A 22,169-nucleotide genomic window follows, 5' to 3' on the forward strand; every position below is an offset into this window, starting at 1 on the left:
GGGAGTAGACGAGGCAATACCTATTTTTTATGATCATGCATTTTTAATATTTTTGCAGAGCATTCAGTCACACAAAACTCTACCTGAAGAAATTCAGTCAGCACAGCTTTACCAACTTAGCTGCTGTTTCAGAGAAGTAAATTACACCTACAAGTTAGCAACATGCCTGCACGGGGATTTGTACTTAGTCTGGCATTCTTAACCACTACATCAAATTGGTTCAGGAAACACCAGGGCCGGGCCAGAGGTAAACTGATAAGAAAACTGTTGTGTCCTTTGAAAATGTACTGTATGTCAAGCTGCTGTTGAAGAAACAGAATCGTGGTCAGGAAGAAAATAGTTACCCTATTACCCACAAGTCCCAGGTCCACTGTTTTAGCCAGACATCCTCTTGATGAATCTCTGCCAGATCCTTTAAGGCTGAAATTCTGCATGCTTATGTCTGACTGGATTCAGTGGGACTTACTTAGTTCCAAATAAATATGCTTGGGATTGGGGTGCACATTTATTTTGCGTTCAAGAACAGTGCAAGAGGCTTGCACAGATCCCTTTTGCAACATAGAGCATATATTGCATCCCTCCAATCCTACTGAGATCCCAAAGTCTTTCCTAGGATAAAACCAGCTACAATTGAGGTGTGACTCATGGCTTATTCCTTCCTTTGACCTTCCTTTGCCACCAAAAATCTTTAGTTCTGGAAATATATATAGAGAGAGGAATAAGGACTGTGCTCCAAACAGCACTTAGAGATGCTATTTTATACAACAAAAGCAAATAATTCATTTTTGATATTTTGAATTAAACAAACAGTGCTGCAGGCTCCTGGTAAGTTCTGCAAATCTTGAGTGGAAAGGGTCTTGATATTTACATAACAGTCTGGTAAAAGGTAAAGGGGCCCCTGAGCATCAGGTCCAGTCGTGTCCGACTCTGGGGTTGCGGCGCTCATCTCGCTGTATAGGCTGAGGGAGCCAGCATTTGTCCACAGACAGCTTCCGGGTCATATGGCCAGCATGACAAAGCTGCTTCTGGCGAACCAGAGCAGCGCACGGAAACGCCGTTTACCTTCCCACTGGTAATGTGCTTTCGAACTGCTAGGTGGGCAAGAGCTGGGACCGAGCAACGGGAGCTCACCCTGTTGCAGGGATTCGAACCAACCTTCTGATCAGCAAGCCCTAGACTCTGGTTTAACCCACAGCGCCACCTGGGTATCACCTGTTAATTATCGCCAGTCTGGTATCACCTGTTAATTATGCGTCAGTGGATTTCTTATTCTCCTCCACAGCAATATATAGTTGACTCAGTTGACACTGAGTGACCACAGGATTGATCCCTCCCACTTGGTATTTTCAAGAGGACATTTAAACCCACTGTGACATTTTTCAAATACAGACTTACATCTGAGTAAACAGATATTAAGAAGAAAAGTGTTTTTAAGGTTTGGGGAAGGCCGTAGCTCAGTGGTGGCAGACCACCTGCCTTACTTCAAAAGCTCCCAGGATTACTGGCATTGCCCAGCAGGCACTGGGAATTTGTTTGAAACCCTTGAGAGCTGCAGTTCATATAGACAGAATACTGACAGCAAATTTCAACTAGTTCGTTGCTGTCTCAAACAAGCCTTTCCATTATTTTTAAAAATCCACTTTCCCAACTGACTTCAAGGGGGGGGGGGTATGCTCTCTCTCCAACCACGGCGCTGCTGCTGAAAAATACCTACAACCCCCCCTACCTGCCCCGCCCGTTTCTCCACTACATTTCACCGCCTCTCCCCCCCCCCCAAAAAAATACATTGCTCTGCTTTAGGGGCGCCAACTCATTCCCCACTTTATGCCCCAGCCTCCCTCTGCCCCTTTGCACACTCGGCCCTGGGATACGAGAGGAAGACGCTGCACGCCTCTTTGCAGAAGATGCCTCACGCGAACGATGCTTTTCAAGCGGCGCCTGCTCCTCCAGCTCACCTTGCGCCAAGCTAGCAGCCAGCAGCGCAGCTTTCGCAACACGCGCCCCCGCGCGCCTTCCCGCTCGATCTCCTTGCCCTAGCGCTAGCCGAGAGGCGCATAGCCAATCAGAGTGCAGGGGGCACCGCCAGCCGCCAATAGGAAAGCTCTGATGTCGAGCCGGCCGTTCTGGTAGCGGGGCTGGAAAAGGGCAACAAAAACGCGGGAAAGAAAAAGGGGGAGCGGCAGAAAAGGAGAAAGAGGCGAAGCGGGGACAGAGATTTGGGAAAGTGGGTGAAGCTGAGTGAGGGGGTTTTAAAGTACCGGGCAGAAAACAGTATTTACTCTTGTGTCGCTTAACATAGGTATAGGTTAGTACTGTACATGGAACGGAAGTTGTTTACGCTTGATACACCCATAGTTAAGTACCGCCTGCATTTGTGTTTCTGGTGCAGCGCTGTGTTCACACGGGCATGAAGCAGGTGGCAGTCCCTTGAGTATCTCTGTGTAAACGCGGACCGGATGTTGTGTGTGCTGGAAGAAAGCGTTTGTACGCGCTGGGTGTCTCCTTTAAACCGGGTCACTTCCTCTGCACGTGCCTAGCGCATGAAACACACCTGACACGTGTAGTTCGCGCCCAGTCCACCCAAGACAGGGCTTAAGTTGCATTTGGGAGGGGAAAGGCGAGTGGGGGATCCACATGTAAGCAATTACGTGGGCGCAATTTAAAAACAATGAACTCCCAAGTGACGATAGTCCCATATGCCGGAGAGAAGGTTTGTAGGGCGCCCTCTTGAGTGAATACTTTCAAATACCAGCTTGCAGCGGGGCAACCTGGTCTGACCAACTCCCCGAAGTAGTATTTTGGGGTATACAAGCTACCACCTTTCCCCCAAAGACTGAGCTGCTTTCGCCATATTGAGCAGTTACTACACGACACGTACCGGTAGCACGTCGCTGGGAGCAAAGAAATAAATGCTGAGGAAGAACGATCCTCCCTTGCTGCTTTACTAGAGAAAACAAATAGAATTTAATATGTAAAAATAATGAATATGATTTATGGGTGACTACGAAGCACGTCCCACTAACATTGAATAGGATGCACGCATACAAAAAAAATGTGTAGCAATTTTACAAGGAAAGCAATGACAGCTGCTGTCGTGCTGTTTCCAGGAGTGAACTTTTTTTCAGACACACATCGATGCTGTCTTAGAAACCCCTTGCACCTGTGCGACTGATGTTATTTTTCTGGCTTGGGGGGCGGGGAATGCTATACTAATACAACAATGGAATATATCGGTGGGCATGAAGAGAGAGGGTCGTGCTCGTGTAACAAGGCAGGAAAGTACGGTAAATTCTCCCAGCGAGAGCAAACTGGCTAATAATAATAAGTAACAATTATGATAAAAAATTGAAAAATTTCCTTCCAGTAGCACCTTAGAGACCAACTAAGTTTGTCATTGGTATGAGCTTTCGTGTGCATGCACACACTTCTTCAGATATGATTATGATAGAATGCCAGCTGACAGGTCTGGATGAACTATTTACTCCATGTGTGCTAATGGCAGGTAAACCCTTGGCTGGATGGTCGGCAAGTTTGTTGCGGCATCTGGAATCCTTACAATCTCGAAATGTGCTTAAAACGATGCATTTTCCCCTTAACAGTAAGGAAGGTTCCAACTCGCGGTTGCAGAGAAGCGCCCGTGTTGATGCTCAACCCAACAAAACCACACAGTCTCCTCTCTTTCAAAGGGAAACAAAAGCCAACGGGAGCCCGCCGTCCGCCAAACGCCAATTCTAGCAAAAAGCGGGGCTGGAGGAACCGGCGCGCCTCGGCGAGGGGCGGAGCGTGGCGGCGAGGGCGGCGCGCGGAGCTCGGAGCGTCCCTCCCTGTTCCCCGTGACCCGGCGGCGCGATGGCGGCTGCGGCGGAGCGCACCGATGAGCTGGTGCGGGAATATCTGCTCTTCCGCGGCTTCACGGCCACCTTGAAGCAGTTCGACGCGGAGATCAAGGCGGACAAAGAGAAGGGCTTCCGGGTGAGGGTTGCCCGGGAGGGAAGCCGGCAGGACCCGCGGGTGGCTGGAGGGAAGGAAGGGCTGTGGGAGGAGGAATTGGGGTTAGCAGGTCCCGCCCGCCCTTCCTCTTTCCTTTTCCAATTTAACTCACGAACCTGCAAGGAGCAGCATTGCATTACGTCTGAAATGATCCGCGCCTGGGATTTTGAGCGCCAGTGCTGCGTTGACACTTGCTGCCGCTGGCTAGATGGGCCTGGTGTTGTGGGCGGGTTGGTTTAGATGGCCTTTGGGTTCCTTAGCAGCTAGTCCAGTGTCCCCCTAATGGCTGCTTCATGTAGCCCCTTGTAGCGGCACCCGTGCCTAAATTTAAGGAGGCCTCCCCCACCGGAGCTCTGGAGCAAGTGCAGGCTAGCAAGGAAGAGGAGAGAGCCTGAGTAGGGTCAGAGTACTTCCCTTTTCCTCAGCTGAGTAACTGCAGTAGTCCTTAAGCATCTGGAATTAGGAACAGGGCATCAACGAATATATATATTTGGCATCAGAAGTACACAGTGTGTTTCCCTTTACACAAAATTCTTGAATGGGGTTTCAGTAAATTCAGATATGTATAAAGCAGTACCCACTTGTTAAACAGAGCCTAGATAATTTGAATAATATTCTCTTGAATTCCACAGAGGAGAGTTCTAACTGGTCTTTCTCTCCCCTCTTCTAATAGTATCCCATTAGAACTCTTCTTTTTCACCCCTCCTCTGTCTGAGTCTTCTGACCAACCTGGGCTAATTTAAATTTTGCTGCTGACTTGCACTGTCTATATTCAGTATAGCTGCAGGCTAAGGGATGTTGGCATGTGATAATGAGCACACTTGAAGTTTTTCACACTGAAAATGATGCATGTGATTCAGCTGATGGGCGATGCTTTCTGCAGGGGTTGGCTGTGTGCTGAGTCCCCCAAAGGGAACTCAGATTCACTTCTGAGCCTGCTGTGTCTTTACCTCACATACGACTTCAGGTATAGGGCATGTGAGTTTGGTTTGAAGGAAATGGCTTCGTGCTCAAAATTTGCCTAGGGGCTAGTGGTTGCTCATACTGAAAATAGAAAACAGTCCTGTCTGAAATCAGTTCCAAACTGATTGCAGCAAGCCCCACACCCCACCATTCATTTTTTTCAGCTGCAACTCTATATACTCTTGCATATAAGACTACTTTTTAACCCAGGAAAATCTTCTCAAAAGTTGGGGGTCGTCTTATACGCCAGGTCGTATTTCTTATATGGCGAGTATATCCCAAACTCTATATTTTAACTGGAAAAGTTGGGGGTCGTCTTATACGCCCAGTCGTCTTGTACGCCGGAATATATGGTAATGGGAATAATAGTCCCCTGCCTTATAAGATTGGGAATGTAAGTGATAAAAGGATTGCATGTAAAGGCCTAATATCAACACAGATTGTTTTCCATTCCAATGCAGTGTTTGAAATCATAATTTCATATGTGATTAAAATTATGCATATACTGTACAGTCATACCGCATGTTGCGTCCGCTTCAGGTTGCGTCTTTTCAGCTTGCGAATGTGGCAAACCCGGAAGTGTTTACTTCTGGGTTTTGCCGCATGCGCAGAAGCGTTCTGCGTGTTTCGTGCATGCGCAGAAGCACCGCTCTGGTTGCAGACTTTTCGGGGTGCAAACGGCACCCCGGAACGGATCGTGTCCACAACCAGAGGTACCACTGTATATGAATCGTTACGTTGCATTATGACCCTTCTGTGAGGGTATATTAAGAACTGCCAGCTTTTATTGCCAAGTCTTTCCTTCCTTTTTTGGTGAGGGGGTCTTTTGCCACTTCCTCAATTCCTCCAATACATGAAATCCCACCACCTCGCCTATTCATATAATGCTTTTGTTTTGATGTTAGAACTGCCTGTCACATTGGTATACTTCCAGTTAAGCTTGTTGGAAAGTGCCATCTCTACATTTGGTTTTTCGCAGTTTCCCTCATCTTTCTGTCTTCTTCATTCTGTTCCACCTGATTCAAGCAACCTGAGTAACTAGCCAATCTCATTTAGTTTTGCTTTGTGGTAGCAATAAACTGGGAAGATATAACATTGACCTAGATTAGCCTCTCCAACCTGATACCCTAGGTATTCTTGGACTTCAACTCCCATCAGCCCCAGCCAGCATCACTGGGGGTTAGGGATTATGGGAGGTGTAGTGACACCTGCAGAGCAGCAGGTTGAGGAAGACTGTGTTAGATAGACAACGGGACGTTGATGGATGCAGCACAATAATTCTTACTGGCCCTGCTGAGAAATTACAGTGTCAAGGATGACTTTAGCCTGGTTTTGAAAGAAGTTAGCAGTGTTTTGTTGAAACCAGCTTCCTTGTTTTCAGTGAGTCTCCAAAAACTGAGTGATAAAAGTTCCATCTGGGTGTGACAAAACTGGAAATATCAGTCAAACATACATTTATAGCCTCTTTTCAAGCCTAGCTGCTGTAACAGAAGGGAACATCGGCCTGGAAAATCTTGGCAAAGAAATCAAGACTTTTATTCTTTCTTCTCTTCTTCCACCCCCACCCCCCACCCCAGCATGTCAGTACACAGTATCATAGAAGCTATGCTTTGTTTATATCAGAGGTGGGGGACATGTGGGCCTCCAGATAATGTTGGATTCCAGACGGCTAGGGCTGATGTTGTTGTCCAAAGTAATTGGAGGGCATTGAGTTGGTGAGGGCTGCCTAAGAGGCTGTTCTACAAACGGGTTTACAGACTTACTGCTTTGGAATGATGTTGCTAGGTCCTTCAGCACTGCCAGTGACTCAGAGGCACTAAGGTGCCCCAGCCCCAAAAGGAAAACTGAAAGGCATTGCTAGTGGCTCTTATCAATTGACACTCTTGTGATTGACAAAGAGTTGAGAAGGGAAAGGTATTCCCCATTTCCTGATGCAGGGTGTGTAACCTGACCTTGTCTCCAGAGTTTATTTGTGGTTTTTGTTACGGCTTTTGGTGACGGAGCCTGACAGTTACGTGGGAGAGAACTAACTGGGTTTTTTGGGTTCTGTGCTGTCTCTTCAGGTAGATAAGATAGTGGACCAGCTTCTGCAGTTCGTTCATAGCTATGATCTGGCTGCCCTTCGGGATTACTGGAGCTACCTCGACAGACGCCTTTTCAGTCGATTAGAGGATATGTACCGACCTACCGTGAACAAGCTGAAAATTAGTTTGTACCGCTACTACCTCGTTCATACTGTGCAGGTTTGTGTCAAGCGGGTAGCCTTTCTTCAAAAATACAATTGCTTTAAGAGTGAATATGTTGCTTTATCTAAGAAAATGCTGCACGCATCCTTCTTCTCTAGCAGGTGTGCAGTTAGGTGGGGAAAAGGACTCCTATCACCCTGCTGGGTCCAGAACAGAAACCAATATTTGCAGCTGCCGGAGCAGCATTAAAATTAGTAATCTGAGCCCCTTTTCTGTTGTCTGTGTTTTAGACAAACAGGAACGACAAGACACAAGAATTCTTTCTCAAACAAGCCTCTGAACTTCAGAACCAAGCTGAGTGGAAGGACTGGTTTGTTCTACCTTTCATCACCAATCCAGATGCAAATCCTACTTTTGCCACATATTTTTCCCGCCAGTGGGCAGACACTTTCATTGTTTCTCTGCACAACTTCCTCAGTGTCTTATTTCAGTGTATGCATATCCTTTCTACATGTGAAAAAGTAGTTTTAATTATGAAACAGCTTCATCCTTTGTTCTCACTCCCTTTCTCTTGCTGTCATGTTAAAGAGTGGTAATCAGCTTTGTGCTATGTGTGTTACGGAGCAACGGTGTGGCTTGTGAGTCTGGTCCATCTACCGTATTTTTGCTCCATAAGACGCACCTGACCAAAAGACGCACCTAATTTTTAGAGGAGGAAAGGGGGAAAGCCCTGTTTTTTGGGGGGATCAGTTCAAAGTTGTGCAGCTTCTTTCAGCTTCTTTTGCATATGGGAAAAGCCCCGTTTTGGGGGGATCAGCTCACAGTTGTGCAGCTTTTTTGCAAAGGGGGAAAGCTCCATTTTTGAGGATCAGCTCAAAGTTGCTGAGCTTACCTTGCAAAGGGAAAAATCCTGTTTTTATGGGGTTCAACTCACAGTTCTGCATTTTCTTTAGGAAAGGAAAGGGAGCCATTTCTACAGTTTCCAGACCGATAATCTAATCAGCCAGTCACATGTTGCTGCAGCCTCCGTCAGCATAACATTCAACAATGGAGGCCTGGGCAAGGGGGCAGGGCCTGGAAGGGAGCTAGCGTCCCTTATCTCCCTCCCCGATATCTTGCAATCAGCTGCTTAGCAGGTTCCTTTCAACTCCCTCTTTCTCTCTTGTTAGCCTTTAGCTCAGGCATCCCCAAACTGTGGCCCTCCAGATGTTTTTGCCTACAACTCCCATGATCCCTAGCTAACAGGACCAATGGTTGGGGAAGATGGGAATTGTAGTCCAAAACATCTGGAGGGCCGAAGTTTGGGGATGCCTGCTTTAGCTCTTCCTAAAAAGAAAAAAAAGAAGAAGCACGATCTGCTTTTCGCCCCTGGGCAATCCGGCTCTAGGGACCATGCATTCGCTCCATAAGACGCACAGACATATCCTCTTTTTAGGAGGAAAAAAGTGTGTCTTATGGAGCAAAAAATACGGTATATCATCTACAACTTATGGATTTATATCTTTTGTTATTTCGGCAGATCACCATCCTCAACCCCACTTTATCAAAATTGCATACTAAGGAAACCAAGGCCAAATGTAATGCTAGAGTATTTTATTCTGGACATGTCGCAACTAGACCAACTGGGCAAGAGACCTGCAGTCATTTGTCAGCATTATGTTACTTCTTTGCAGCTCAAGCATTTTCTCGATAGTGTTTCAAGCCACAGGCAGGTGATGGTAACAGCCAGTTGTGTTTCCCCCCCTGTTTTTGATAATATATATTCCTCCGTCTTCCACCCCAGATATATAATAAATATAAATACCTGAGTAGTGGGGATGCCCAGTGAGGAGTGAGATAAATATGATTTATGATTTAAGAAAAAATAGATAATAATAGAAGTAGCTTCAATGAGCAAAATCATGCAACTCACTGAATCTCACAAAATACAATGTTTCTAGGGGCACTGTTAAGACTTGTTTGGTGCTGCCTTTGGTGGCCAAGGTGTTAAGAAATGGATTTATTTCGATTGCCTTTTCTATTGTGGAAAACCAAAACAGCTGTAAAAGTGGCATCAATCTCCAGATGGCTAGCTCTGTTACATGCCAACATCCTACATATCTAGGTAGGCTTGTCATAATGTTATCCCATAAAAGTTGTGTTAGTCTTCAAGGTGCCACAAAACAACCTGGTACCCTTTGAAACATCTAGAGAGCATTTGGTAGGCAAGGTCTGCTTTAGAGGAAGGACTTCCATTCTTGCTTTAGGTTTTTCACCCTTAACCTTTCTTACCTGTACCAGTAATCTTGAACTTTGAGACAGAATGTCAGAGAAGTTGTTTCCTGCAAGAAGAAAATGAAATTTTGCGTCAAAAGGTGAGAATGTTAGTTCTTGAATTCTCTTATGTACAAAAACTGGAGAACATGTGTTTAAACTTTAAATTGAGCTATTGACTCAGAGCCAATAAATAGTGTGTACGATATAAACTGTTGCATGATATAAATTTTGCATGGAACTTGCAATTCATCTCTCTCTGTTTTCCCTGTAACCCCATTTTTTCAGCTGTTTGCCTTGCAAGCAGAGTACTTCCGAATAAAGAAAGAGGAGCAGCAACAGCAGCAGGAAGAGGAGGAAGAGCTGATTCTCCACCACAAGCTTCCTTCCTATGTGACCAACATGGACCATCTGGGGGACTCAGAGCTGTGAGTCTGTATGTGAAAGGCCAGGACAAATGGCTGCATGATTGGATGGCAGAGGCAGATCTTGGCCCTTTTGCTGTTGTTCACTTGCTGGCAAACTCGGACAAGCAGCTTTGGAGAAGTGCATGTTCATTTAGAAAGATCCACAAAGATTTGAGAGCAGTTGGGTGTTTTCTCTCTCCCCTGTTCCCAGGGCTTGCAGAACCAATTGGCTGGCCTCTCCCTTTTAAAAAAACCAACCACACTTAATGGAACAGTCTCTTTATAGAAGTTTTCTATCAGAGCTTCATAACTTTTAAGTTACTTTTAAATGTCCTTTTGTTTAAAATGTGGGAAATCTCACCCTGCGATTGAGCATCATGTATCTTCCTGAATCTATGGAGCTCCCTTAATGGCTTTATTTAGTTTATTTGCCTTAGTAGGACTGTCCACTAAGGTTTGCTGCAGGCTCTGTTCCCTTGCAGCCATCCTAACATAGCTGTATAGTCCAGCAGCTGCAATTAATTCAGAGGTGACTTCTTGTTTAACTCTAGCAAATGAAAGTTCTCTTATGGCCCCAGTCCTGAGCTGGAGAGGAAGACGTATAGAAGTCCCTGCTGTTATCTCCGTGACACATAGCATGATGATGATGATGATGATGAAGATGATAGTGGGGCTTTTTGAACATGTTTCTGTCTCCGTTTAATGCACCTGATGCTGAGGTTTTTGGGTTGACTGCCTTTTTTTCTAGTGACATGGCATGCAACCAAAGAAGCCCTGCTCACTCTCTGCAGACCCGAGGGGGATTCCTGTCGTCTCTGCTGTCTCAGAGCAAAAAGGGCTCCTCTAGAACAACAGGATCCAACTCAGCACAGACTGGCGTGGCGTTGGTGGGCAAGAAAGAGCAATCAAACCATCAGGTGAGGTACCGTAAGAACAGCCAGGCTAACACCTGTGTTTAGAGCCAGGCTGGGTGTCTGCTGTGTTGATCTGAGGGCTAATTTACAGGTTGCTCTTTTGCATGTACACGAAGCTAATGTGCTTATTTCATTTTTAAGCCACCTTTCATCAAGGAAGATCCCAGGGTAGTTGATCAAATAGGTGATTGAAGCAATAACATTTACTATGCCATCAATGCAACCATTACTAAATGCTAAAGGTTTAAATAATTATGGAAGTGGACATCACAGTTACAGTGGGCCTTGATAACATCAGTTTTTCCCGAAGACCTGGGCGAAAAGAATAATCTGTTACCATACCTCTGAAAACCCAGCAATGAAGGTGGTGGCTGCACCTCCAGGGGGATGGAATGGCACAAGAGCCCACTTGCCAACTGTCCTCTATATTAATCCGCATGTTGATGGTAACCTGCTCCTGGCAGGTTCTTGTATTTTGCACCTTGTCCAAAGATGGTGACTGGGATATACAGCCATACCTCTAGATACGAATGCTGCGGGTTATGTACAACACGGGTTACGAACGCGCCAAACCCGGAAGTTACGGAACGGGTTACTTCCAGGTTTGGCGATTCGCGCATGTGGAGACGCGCCGAATGACGTCATGCGCAGAAGTGCCAAATCGCACAGTGAGCATGCGCAGATTCGGCACTTCAGGTTGAGTACTGCTCTGATTGCGTACGGGGCTCCAGAATGGATCCCGTTCGCATCCAGAGGTACCATTGTACTGTACTGAGGACGTACATCCAACAGCCTCTTCTCAATAACCTTTTATTGAAAGCTGAAGTTAAATACAGCAACCCTAGGAGGTGCACAACCTCTGAGATTAACTGAAATAAGTCACAGCTGGTGCTTCTAGGTGGCATGGGGGTGTTCCCCTTCTCAAATCACTGAATTCTTCTGCTATTTCCAAGTTGGGCGGTGGGGTAATGTGCAAGGGACACAGAACCAATTGCCTGAAAGGATTCTCACAAGTGATCTTCCTAGATGTGTTACGTACCAGAAATGTCAGCTTAGGCACAGTATCTGGGAGAGCCAAAACTTGAGAAGTCTTCTCTTTGCTTTCCAGAGTACCAAAGGAAAGGAGGCAGCCACTGCCTGCAAGGAATCCAAAAGTCACTTCAGTAGCCTGGTAGCATCAGAGTCCAACTTCTTACAGCAGCGTCAGCGGCGTCTGCAGGATCATGGGAAGGAAAGGAAAGAACTTTTAACTAAAACAGCTTCCCAGGTATGGACCAGTGTCTCTCTGATGGGTTAGAGCAGGCATCACCAAACATCGGCCCTCCAGATGTTTCGGACTACAATTCCCATCTTCCCCAACCATTGGTCCTGTTAGCTAGGGATCATGGGAGTTGTAGGCAAAAACATCTGGAGGGCCGCAGTTTGGGGATGCCTGGGTTAGAGAATGGGATAAAGTCTTCTCTGTATGCAGTAAATCACATGCAGGCAGTCTAGTAATAGGCTGATGATTGATCTAAGCAATGCAGATCCATGTGTGCCTGAGCAGATAATTACTTACTGTGCTGATTTTTTTTAAATGAGAGTCTCATGTTTGGATCAAGCAGCGGATGAAGAATAAGAGTTGCTTGCTTTGCCTAGTGTCATCCTCACTTGTGGATCAAGTACAGGGACAAACGGTTCTCCTTAAGCCCCTTCCCCTCTTCCTGAATTAACAGCAACACTGAATGGAGTTCTTCCCTTCGGCTTGTCAGCTGCTGTTCTCCGGTTTGTGGCTCTTGCACGCGGGAGTGAATCTTTGGCACAGCCTTTCTTGCTGTTGATGGTAGGAAGCATGAGGCTAAAAAGAACTTTGTCCGTGCTCTCTGCCTGTTTGCTAGGGAGAAAGGACACAGTGTGCACGGAGATGTATCCCTAGCTCTTGTCTAAATGAAAGCTCCTGTGGGCTGGAATAGGCCCCAGTCCTCCAGCTGCCTATAGAAGCAGAAGGGAGTTTACTTGCAATCATATATCTTATCTCCAAACCTCTTGGGTTCCCATTTGAAGGCATTTTCATTCAGAGCACTGATCTCTAATAGCAGTGGCTGTGCATAAGCAAGTGACAAGCTGATCTTGTGGCATGTAGGTGTCTTGTGTCTAGGAGAGAGGTCCCACTGTGCCAGGAACACAGAAATGAAATACCCTTCAAACTGAAAATCTTTTAAGAACCCTTAGCTGTCATTTTCAGGGAGCTTTCCACTGGGACCCTAAGATTTATTTCCTGGGTCGTTAAGAACTACTTTAGATCTTTTTTGTAACCGAATGCAGGGCATATACTTTTTGTTTCAATGGACATGGATGACTAAATCTAACTGCCTATTCTCTTGCAAAGAAACCACATTTGAAGAGACTTTGCTCTCACTATCCTGAATAATTTTGTGTTGCAAACTATCCTGACTCCAGATTATTTGATAAGGTTAAAAAAACACTGGTGCCAGCACAGTTCTCACTGCATGCTTCCTCCCATATTGGAAGCCATCTGATCAGTCCTGCCTTCTGTTTCCTTCATTGGTTACTGCTCTGTAAACAGGCCCAGCCAGCTTCATTTCCTGTTTGGATTTCTTTGTGTGCTGACTTTGCTGAAAAGAGAACATGCCTGCCTCTGCTTGGCATTTTCCACTCTCTGTGTGTTGCTTTGTATGTGTATTAATATTGCTGAGGAGCCTCTGGGCACCAACCAAAAGTTAAAAGATACAGCCTTTGTCTTGCATTTTGTCTTTGCCTGCCTCTCTTAACGCCCCAACTAATGGCAGGGATTCATGGAGAGCTTTTTCAGATATGGCAAATTATCCAGGTATATTAGTGTGAACTCCATGGACTGATGCCCCTCTGCTTTCCATGACAGTGTGGAGAAGGTTACTGGAATGAAAGCTCCAGGCTGTGGGAGGTAGATGCTGCCCTCCCCTGCATTTCATAGGCAGGGCCTTTCCCCCCAGGCTGGTTTCTCTGCAAGTGGGTGGAACATGCAGAAAGTGAACAACGATGCCTGTCTATGGAAGGTGGTTGCTGCTACTTGCAACATGCCTGGATGCATTTTAGCTGCTGGCATGATGCGAAGCTCTGCCTTGGTTACCTAAAACACTGTACTCACTGAGCACCCACTGAGATGGACATGAGTAGCTTAACTGATTTTCCTGGCTTGCTGTACTATATGCAGGGTCCTTCTCTTGGTTTAGGGGCAGAGTGTTGACAGGAAGATGGAGGCTAGTGCCACTGAAGCAGACCCTCCCCCTGAGCTGCATGCTGAGCAAGCAGAAACCCTGACCAAAGCTTTCGGGTCCAGCATAGATGCTGGAGGCATCAGGCAGGAGCAGCCATTCATTGTCCTGAGCCAGGAGGAATATGGAGAACATCACTCATCCATCATGCATTGCCGGTAAGGGGTACTCCCCCTTGGGGGAAGGAGAGGATGGCGGTCAGGGAGCCACCGCGGTTCAGTGGACTGAGTGCTGGACTTGCAGTTGTGGAGTCTGAGCTTGGCTATGGCCTTGGCATTCCCCAGCCACTCAGCTTCTGTTCCTTATCTGCAATATGTAGTAGACTGTGACTTTGACTTTTTGTAGGGATTGCAAAGGGCTCTGGGTGTTTAAAGTACTATTTTAATTTAAAAAAATCCTTCCAGTAGCACCTTAGAGACCAACTAAGTTTGTCATTGGTATGAGCTTTCATGTGCATGCACACTTCTTCAGATACTATTTTAATGATAGTGCCGGCATAGTTTGTATGAAATGTGGCAGAAGAAAATCTTGAGGAAGCTGTAATCGTGGGGGTTGGAAAGGACCATTGCATAACTTCCTTCTGTGCTTAGGGTTGACTGCTCTGGTCGAAGAGTGGCCAGTTTGGACGTGGACGGAGTCATCAAGGTGTGGTCTTTCAACCCCATCATGCAAACGAAAGCATCCTCCATTTCCAAGTCTCCCCTGCTTTCCCTAGAATGGGCGACCAAACGGGACAGGCTGGTGAGTAGCTGGGCTTGGTGCAACAGGTAGCATCTGGAACTGCTGCTGAAGCATCTGTAACTACTATATCCCAGATTCAACCTCTGACTAGTCTTCGATATCCTGAGGCCTAAACTGTATTGCATGGTACTTCCTGAGGGCTATATATCCCTTCCCATGACTGCTCAGCACAGTTGATCGTGCTTCTATGAACCAAGTAGGTTTCCCACGGCTCTTTCCAGCTTCTGGTGGATGCAAAGCCTCCATAGCATGATTGACCACAGGATGAGAGGCTGTACAAAGGAGAACCACAATCTTTACTAATTTCCTAATCGGGTCACCAGGGCCTCAACCATTTCCCCACACTGCATCCTTGTAATCTGTTCCTTCCAATTTGATGCTCTGTCTTTTTTCCTTTTTGGTCTTTTTGTTGGCCGCCCTTTCTTTCCTCCTGGAGAAAAATGGAGCAGACCAAGTGCTGGGTGGAGAGAGATGCAAGACTTTAAGACTTTGGTCATTGCAGTCCCTTGAAGCATATTCCTCATTTATGCTCATCCTCATTTATGCTCATGGGGTTGTAGGTGCAACGGATGATGGAAGGGTAGCAGTGACAGGGTGGAGGTGGGGGCAGTGAAAGGCTAAATAGAAATGGCTGCAAAAGTTTTGGGGAAGGTGGCTAGAGTGGAACTGGGGAATCCGCCGCCGCCCAGCCCTTGATTAATGTTCTCCTTGGTGCTGTGTTCCAGTTGTTGCTGGGTAGCGGAGTTGGGACTGTTCGTCTTTACGACACTGAAGCCAAGAAGAATCTTTGTGAAATCAGTATTGATGAAGACATGCCCAGGTAACCCTCTTGAGCAGAGTCCCTCTTGCTTCACCTGCCGCAAAACTAGTAATTTGGTGTCCAAATCTCAAAGGCATCCCTGTTTTGCATGGCGATGCCCAGTTTGTGCTTCAGAGGCAGTGTTCACCTGTCCAGAGCTCACCAACACCCATTACATTAAGGCAACTGCTTGTTTGTGATTTGCAATACTCCTTCGTGCCCGTTTACCTTTGCTCGTATGAGTGGTACGCTGCTTCAGCACCATCTCTGGGTACACACAGCTTCCTTCATGCTGGACTGAGAGCAGTCTGCTGTGATTTTTCGACACAGAATCAGTTTCCATGAACGAAAAAGGCATATCGACAGAGTTCCATAGTTTGCATTCCATCTTAGGCAAGTGTGCAAAGCCCGCACCCCCCTTCATCCAAATTTGGAGCTGCAGAGATGTGACGGAGGGTGGGGTGGTGGTGCTTGGTTGTGCCTAGCAATCCCCACCCTTTCCTCTCCTTCATGGTAAGAGAGAAGGCCAGAGTGATTTGGCCACTACAAGGCTCCCCAAAGTGCCCACCATCTTTTCCTGCTCCAAACTTGGATCGCCCCATTGATGGTTTGCATGTAAGCCACCTTTTTGAAACTCTTTTCCTCTGGATTTCTTTCAGACTGCACTAAATCCTGAGAAGCTTCCCCATAATTCTTGGAAACCATTACACCTTTGACACAAAGGGCATGGATTCTATTTTCTGGTTGCTTTAAGTAACTGACCACAGTTGCGGGATTTATATTTGTCCTAGTTTCCTGTTGTTGCTCTAAGCAATTGGTGTAGATGGTAGATGCCAACCTAGAGTGCCGCCTTCTCTTGCGGCTCCCCCCCCCTTTTTTTTGGGAACAGGCAGTATTGCTGCCCTGGGGCTTTTATCCCCTACATCAGGGCTGTCCAGCTCCCAAGAGACTGCGATCTACTCCCTCTGTAAATAAACTGGCAGTGATCTGCCCATTGGATTGGCCAGAGTTGTTGAGTGTTTTTTGGGAGAGATGAGCCAAAGTTGTTGAGCTTTTTTTAGGGAGAGGGATCAGAGTTGTTGAGCTTTTTGGGGGGGAGGGGGCGAGATCACAAGTTCGACCAGGGACAGCCCACGATCTACCGGTAGATTGCGATAGACCTGTTGGACAGCCCTGCCCTACATGAGAACAAGAGTACAACTGCATCTTCCCTGCTATGCGTGTTCAGGAATTGGGGGGATCTGAGGCTTTGCTCTAGGCTTTGGAGAATGTGAATATCACAGGAGGCTTCTGCCTGATTCTTAGGGGCAGAGGGATTGCTAGTTCTTGATGAATCCTTGCCCTTCTGCTCATGTTTGGCCATGACTATCAAAAGCTACTCTTCTTTGCACTCCTCACTTAGAAACACCTCTCTGCCTCTTAACATCCAGAGGCCAAAGGAATAGATAATAAAAGAAAGGGAACCGGCCATAGCCCCAATGCTGTGAAAGGCTTGTTTGGAGGCATGGTTTTTACGGGTGTTAGGGTAGGGGCAGGACGAAAGTCTTGCAGCTCATGGACTTCCTGTGCAGAGAGCCAGGGCTGTGCAGAGAGCCAGGGCTGACCATGTGTGTCTCTGTTTCAGGATCCTCTCCCTTGCGTGCAGCCCAAGTGGTGCTTCTTTTGTGTGTTCAGCTGCCGCGTCCGGCCTTGGCAACCAGCTAGATCACGGAGCTCAAGATTCTGGAGGGAAAGGCATGAATCAAGTTCCAGGGAAACTGCTTCTATGGGACACTAAAACCATGAAGCAGCAGGTATGTTTGTGTTGTTTCCTTGAGCCCAAAGAGCAAGGGATAGGGTATTTGTGGCCCTCCAGCTTTTTGTTGGTCTAAAACTCCCTGAGCACTGGGAATGCTGGCTGGGTCTGGTTATTGTTGCATCCCAGTTGCTTTAATATTGATCTGTGCCAGTTATGAGCAGTTTAGTCAATGTTTGTTGTTGGCACCTTATTATAATGTCATAAAACTCCGGCTGAATTTTTAGGCTTTTCTCTGAAGTTGTCAGGAGTGTTCTGAATTGTGCCCCCACCCCATTTCTATAGTTCCACAGTCAGTCCTCCTTTCCATTCATGTGACTTTCCTATCTTGCCATCAGCTTGGTTGTGTTTTCCTGTTCTGGGCTCTGCTGCTTCCCCTGCTCTGCCCCCGCCCCCCCTTGTAACATCTGCCCTTCCTTCCACCTCCTTGTGGTTTAGGCTGAGTTCCTTCTGCAGTGTCACCCATTGTGATGAGATCCCTTCCATCTTCCCTATGTTTCAGGGAATTTTTTTAATGCTGGAACACACAACCAAAGAGGACCTCATTTTCTCAAGAGTGTGGCTTCACTAGTGGAAGCAAAATAAACTAATGACACTCTCAGAATGGATCTAGTCTTCTTGCATTCCCGTGTGCTGGTCGTGATGGCTTGTGGCAGCCACTGGCAAGTGGGAGAGTCGGTGCCCACACAGTATTTTGCGGCAGAATTTTGAAGTTTTTTTCCCTTTCATGTAAAGGAGACATGCCTGAAGAAAGTTATGCATCTCTCTCCCAGGAACATAAGAAAGGATATCCTTCCTTGATTACCCAGAGTTATATTTAAGCTTCTCTCTGGTGAGAAACAGTTCTCAGACTTCTGTGGTGAGAGGCAACAGTACAAGAAAGCCTCTGGGGGCAAGATGGACTGGATTGGTCCAAATGTCCCAAATTCCCTCTGGTGCAGAACTGAACAGGAGATGGGAAACCCAGATGGAGTGAGTGTCCATTTGGTTGAGCAGCCCAAGAGCTCTGAGTAATTGCTCCCCTGTGTGTCTGCTGTACAAGCAAAGTTTCTAGGGCAAAGGACATCTAACTAAGTTCTCTAACATTTTGTTTTGTTGTCTTTCTCAGCTCCAGTTTTCTCTTGAACCTGAGCCCATTGCTATAAACTGCACAGCCTTCAACCACAATGGGAATCTGCTGGTCACTGGAGCAGCGGATGGCATAATCCGTCTCTTTGGTAAATTGCCAACCGGGAGTACAACTTAGATTCCTGTGACACAGAGAATAGAGCGCCTGAGGCTGGACTGCGGCTCACAGCACCCCTGCCCGCTGGCGCTCATGAGAGTGCAACGCCTGAAGGGCCAGAGGTGCCCTATCTCTGCCTGTAATGAAAGAAGAATGTGAGGTATCAAGACACCTGCTTCAGGCAGAAGTGCTGATATGCTGAGAGCAATTGACAGATGGGATTCTTTCCATGCTCAAAGCATTCTCAACACCTCTGGTCCTCCACACCACCTTCAGAGAGCCCTCATTCAGGAAGATGTGGGGCAGAGTGAGACAGAAGAGTTCCCTTGCTGCTGTATCTGTAGCCCCCCCCCCACTTTGTCCTTCTTTGCAGATCACGGTGTGCAGCAAGAAATGCACAGATGTAGAATGTTCTGTGCAGCTTTCAATATGCTCCTTTGCCAACTAGATGGTCAGCCCTTCTTCTCTGTGGGAGGCAGTGACTGGCCCAAGGTCACCCAGTGAGCTTCATGGGCCTAGTGGGGATTTGAGCACCGGGTCTCCCAAGTCCTTGCCTACAACTTTAATCACCCAACTACACAGACATAGGGAAGAAACACTGTCCTTTTACAGTTTCGTGAGCCTTTTCCCTGCTGCTTCTTTAGAATTTTGTGAAGATTTGTTGTTAATTTTTAAAAAAGCACTCTTACTTAAAAATAACTCCCCACCCCACCCCTTTTTTGTCCCTTTTCAGACATGCAGCAGCATGAATGTGCTATAAGTTGGAAGGCCCACGATGGGGAAGTCTACTCTGTTGAGTTCAGTTATGACGAGAATGCTGTTTACAGCATTGGAGAAGATGGGAAGGTAGGTTCTAGGGAGACGTGGGGTTGTATCGATCTATTTTTGCATTTGTAGCACTTCTTTGACCACACATGGGGCTCTCAAAGCAGCTTACCATGAATGTGAAATAGCCAAATAAAGTCAGTAACCACATATTCAGGTAAAAGCATTAAGAATCCATTAATGGCAGTGACATCTGATTTGCATAATGCCACCCAGAAAGGATCCGGCGGCATGCTGCACCTTCTCAAGCAAGGTGATGCACAAACCCCACGGAGGGGAAATGCTAGTGTCCTGTAGGCAGGAGCTGCAGTGGCTGTGTTTTTCCTGTTTTTTTTTTTGCCAGCTGTCATTTCTGTCTCCACAGCTGCAGATGCTACTTGCACAGCCTTCTGGCATCTAACGTAGAGTCTTTTGTTCCCCCATCCTAGTTTATTCAGTGGAACATTCACAAAAGTGGCTCCAAAGTGTCCGAATACGCTCTTCCCAGAGATGCCACCGGCCCCTTTGTGTTGTCTGGCTACAGTGGGTACAAGCAGGTCCAGTTCCCACGTGGAAGGCTCTTCGCATTTGACTCGGAAGGAAACTACATGCTGACCTGTTCTTCCAATGGGGGTGTAATCTACAAGGTAATCTGCTACGTCCAGGATCAGAGGCAGCACTATGCCTCCTGGGGAACAATAGCAGGAGAGTGCTACTGCGTTCACGTCCTGCTTGTGGGTTTCGCCAAGGCATGTGACTGGTCATTGCTTGTGACATTTCTGCCTTCATGTTTAGTGGGTGGGAGGCGGAGTTCTGCACCAATGGAGTGGTGCTTATATATATTTATTTATATTTCGTAACGTTTATACACCGCTTGATTTTTTTTTATATTAAAAAACACTTCAAAGCAGTTTACAAAAAAAAACCCCAAACCCAATAAAATTACCACTGAGAAAAATTAACAACAATAATTTAAAACTTTCAAGAAGTTAGAACAGGCACCCCCAAACTTCAGCCCTCCAGATGTTTTGGACTACAATTCTCATCTTTCCCGACCACTGGTCCTGTTAGCTAGGGATCATGGGAGTTGTAGGCCAAAACATCTGGAAGGCTGCAGTTTGGGGATGCTTGAGTTAGAACAACAATAGACTAAAAAAAAACAATTTGCAACAACTTTCTAAACATCTGAGTAGGCTTGTCTGACCAAAAATGCTTTGAGCAGGCATCAGAAAGAGTACAGTGAAGGCACCTGTCTGATATCAATAGGCAGGGAGTTCCAAAGGGTAGGTGCAGCCGCACTAAAAAATTGAGTTCTTACAACTTCAGAACAGGTATTATGTGGCACCAATTCTGCCTCTTGAAGTCGTTGAGTGGCCGCATATGGAGCAAGGCGATCTCAAATGTAAACTGGTCCCAAGCTGTTAGGGACTTTTACAAATAGTATGGTACCGCACTGGAGGCAGCAGGAGACAGCAGGCCAGTGGAGGCTGGCAGGGCTGAGCAGAGGCGCATGTCTGCCTAATTCAGCTCCCCAGCCCCAGCAAAGGGGATTTGGGTTGCCTTGCCAGTGTCTGACCTCTAGGTTTCCTCTCCTTATAGCTGTGCTGTTCTGGGCTTCCCTGTTCTACCTACTGCATGTCTCCTGCAAGCTTTGACAATGCTAGTTCAAGATTTCTATACTGCCCTTCAGGACTGCTTCCCGTATTAGCCATTATGCCTTCAAGTTTAGCCACCGCCTTTTGAGAACCAGCACAGCCCAATATTTGACTTGGATAGAGATCTCAGAAACCTCAAATCCCACTTCTGCCCTGGCCCTGCTTGGTAGCCTAGGCAAAAGTCCTTTATTTGGGTCCAGGTCCTAATATGTGTATAATATAGATGACCATGGCCTGGATCATAAGCTGCAAATCAGGTAGGTGAAAAAGATTTCACCTGTGAAAGACGGAAAAATACTTGTGGCATCCATCGCAGCCCTCAAGTTGTCCAGCTCAAGTGATTTGGCTATGCTAAATCTCGCTACCTACCTCCTTCGTAGAACTACTGTACAGAGCACTATTCTGGTAAAAATGAGTGTGGTTTGTGCAGCTAGACGTCTTAGATTTCAAACTGAGGCCAGGGATTGCTGTCACAGAAGCTTGCTAAGTGTTGATGTATGCCTTTCTTTTTTCTCTTTCAGCTGAATAGTAACGACAAGGTCCTGGAGAGCTGCCTCTCTCTGGGGGGCCACAGGGCCCCTGTGGTCACTGTGGACTGGTGCACAGCGATGGATTGTGGGACCTGCCTCACTGCCTCCATGGATGGGAAGATCAAACTAACCACTTTACTTGCACAAAAGTCATAGAGGAAACTGTGCCGATAGGAAAGCACAAACTGTGAACTTTTTTGGGGAAAGATCAGTATTAGCCATCTAGATTCAGACTATTTTGGGCAGGAGAGGCTGTTTAAACCACTCGTCTTAATGTTGCTTTCTCCTCTAAGGTTGGAAACTTTTTTAAAGCTGATGCCAAACCACTGCCAGATAGGAGTTTCAGTTACAGCCGTTCCCCCTATAATTAAGCGATGCTCTTAGCAGGCATGCACTGATCTACAAGCTTGCTCCAGTGACGACCAGCCCTGTTTCCCCCTCCTGGGTCCTCAACAGCACATGGACATAAACCTCCAAGTTTGTGCCAAGGTATGCGATACAGACTTGTAAAGATCCCAATGGAAAACGGGGCCTGTGTGAAACCTGAACAGTATTCTGTGTCTGCTCCTGTGTTTCTTATTAAAAGCAAATGTTTTCATTGCATTTTCCCTGTGTGTGTTGCTTCTGCGGCTTTAAAAGAAACTTCAGGGACC

At 46.6% G+C, this 22,169-nt stretch overlaps 1 protein-coding gene across 2 annotated transcripts; it reads left to right on the top strand.

Annotated features, from left to right (window-relative positions):
• The first annotated feature begins 3,833 nt into the window (after window positions 1-3,833).
• On the top strand, window positions 3,834-22,119 carry WDR91 (WD repeat domain 91). Of its 2 annotated transcripts, XM_060279730.2 has the most exons (15): window positions 3,834-3,972; window positions 7,017-7,196; window positions 7,430-7,636; window positions 9,410-9,493; window positions 9,681-9,820; window positions 10,548-10,716; window positions 11,822-11,980; window positions 13,926-14,125; window positions 14,558-14,708; window positions 15,434-15,528; window positions 17,132-17,300; window positions 18,411-18,519; window positions 19,261-19,373; window positions 19,781-19,978; window positions 21,508-22,119. In XM_060279730.2, the coding sequence occupies exons 1-15, from the start codon at window positions 3,850-3,852 to the stop codon at window positions 21,670-21,672; spliced, it is 2,262 nt and encodes a 753-aa protein (XP_060135713.1). In that variant the 5' UTR covers window positions 3,834-3,849; the 3' UTR covers window positions 21,673-22,119. The 2 variants fall into 2 exon arrangements, with proteins under 2 accessions (XP_060135713.1, XP_088508120.1); XM_088651994.1 differs by lacking the exon at window positions 7,430-7,636 and having other exon boundaries at window positions 9,420-9,493.
• Window positions 22,120-22,169: the final 50 nt, after the last annotated feature.

Source organism: Zootoca vivipara, chromosome 9 (assembly GCF_965207765.1).
Source record: "Zootoca vivipara chromosome 9, rZooViv2.hap1.1, whole genome shotgun sequence".
NCBI classification, from domain to species: domain Eukaryota; kingdom Metazoa; phylum Chordata; class Lepidosauria; order Squamata; family Lacertidae; genus Zootoca; species Zootoca vivipara.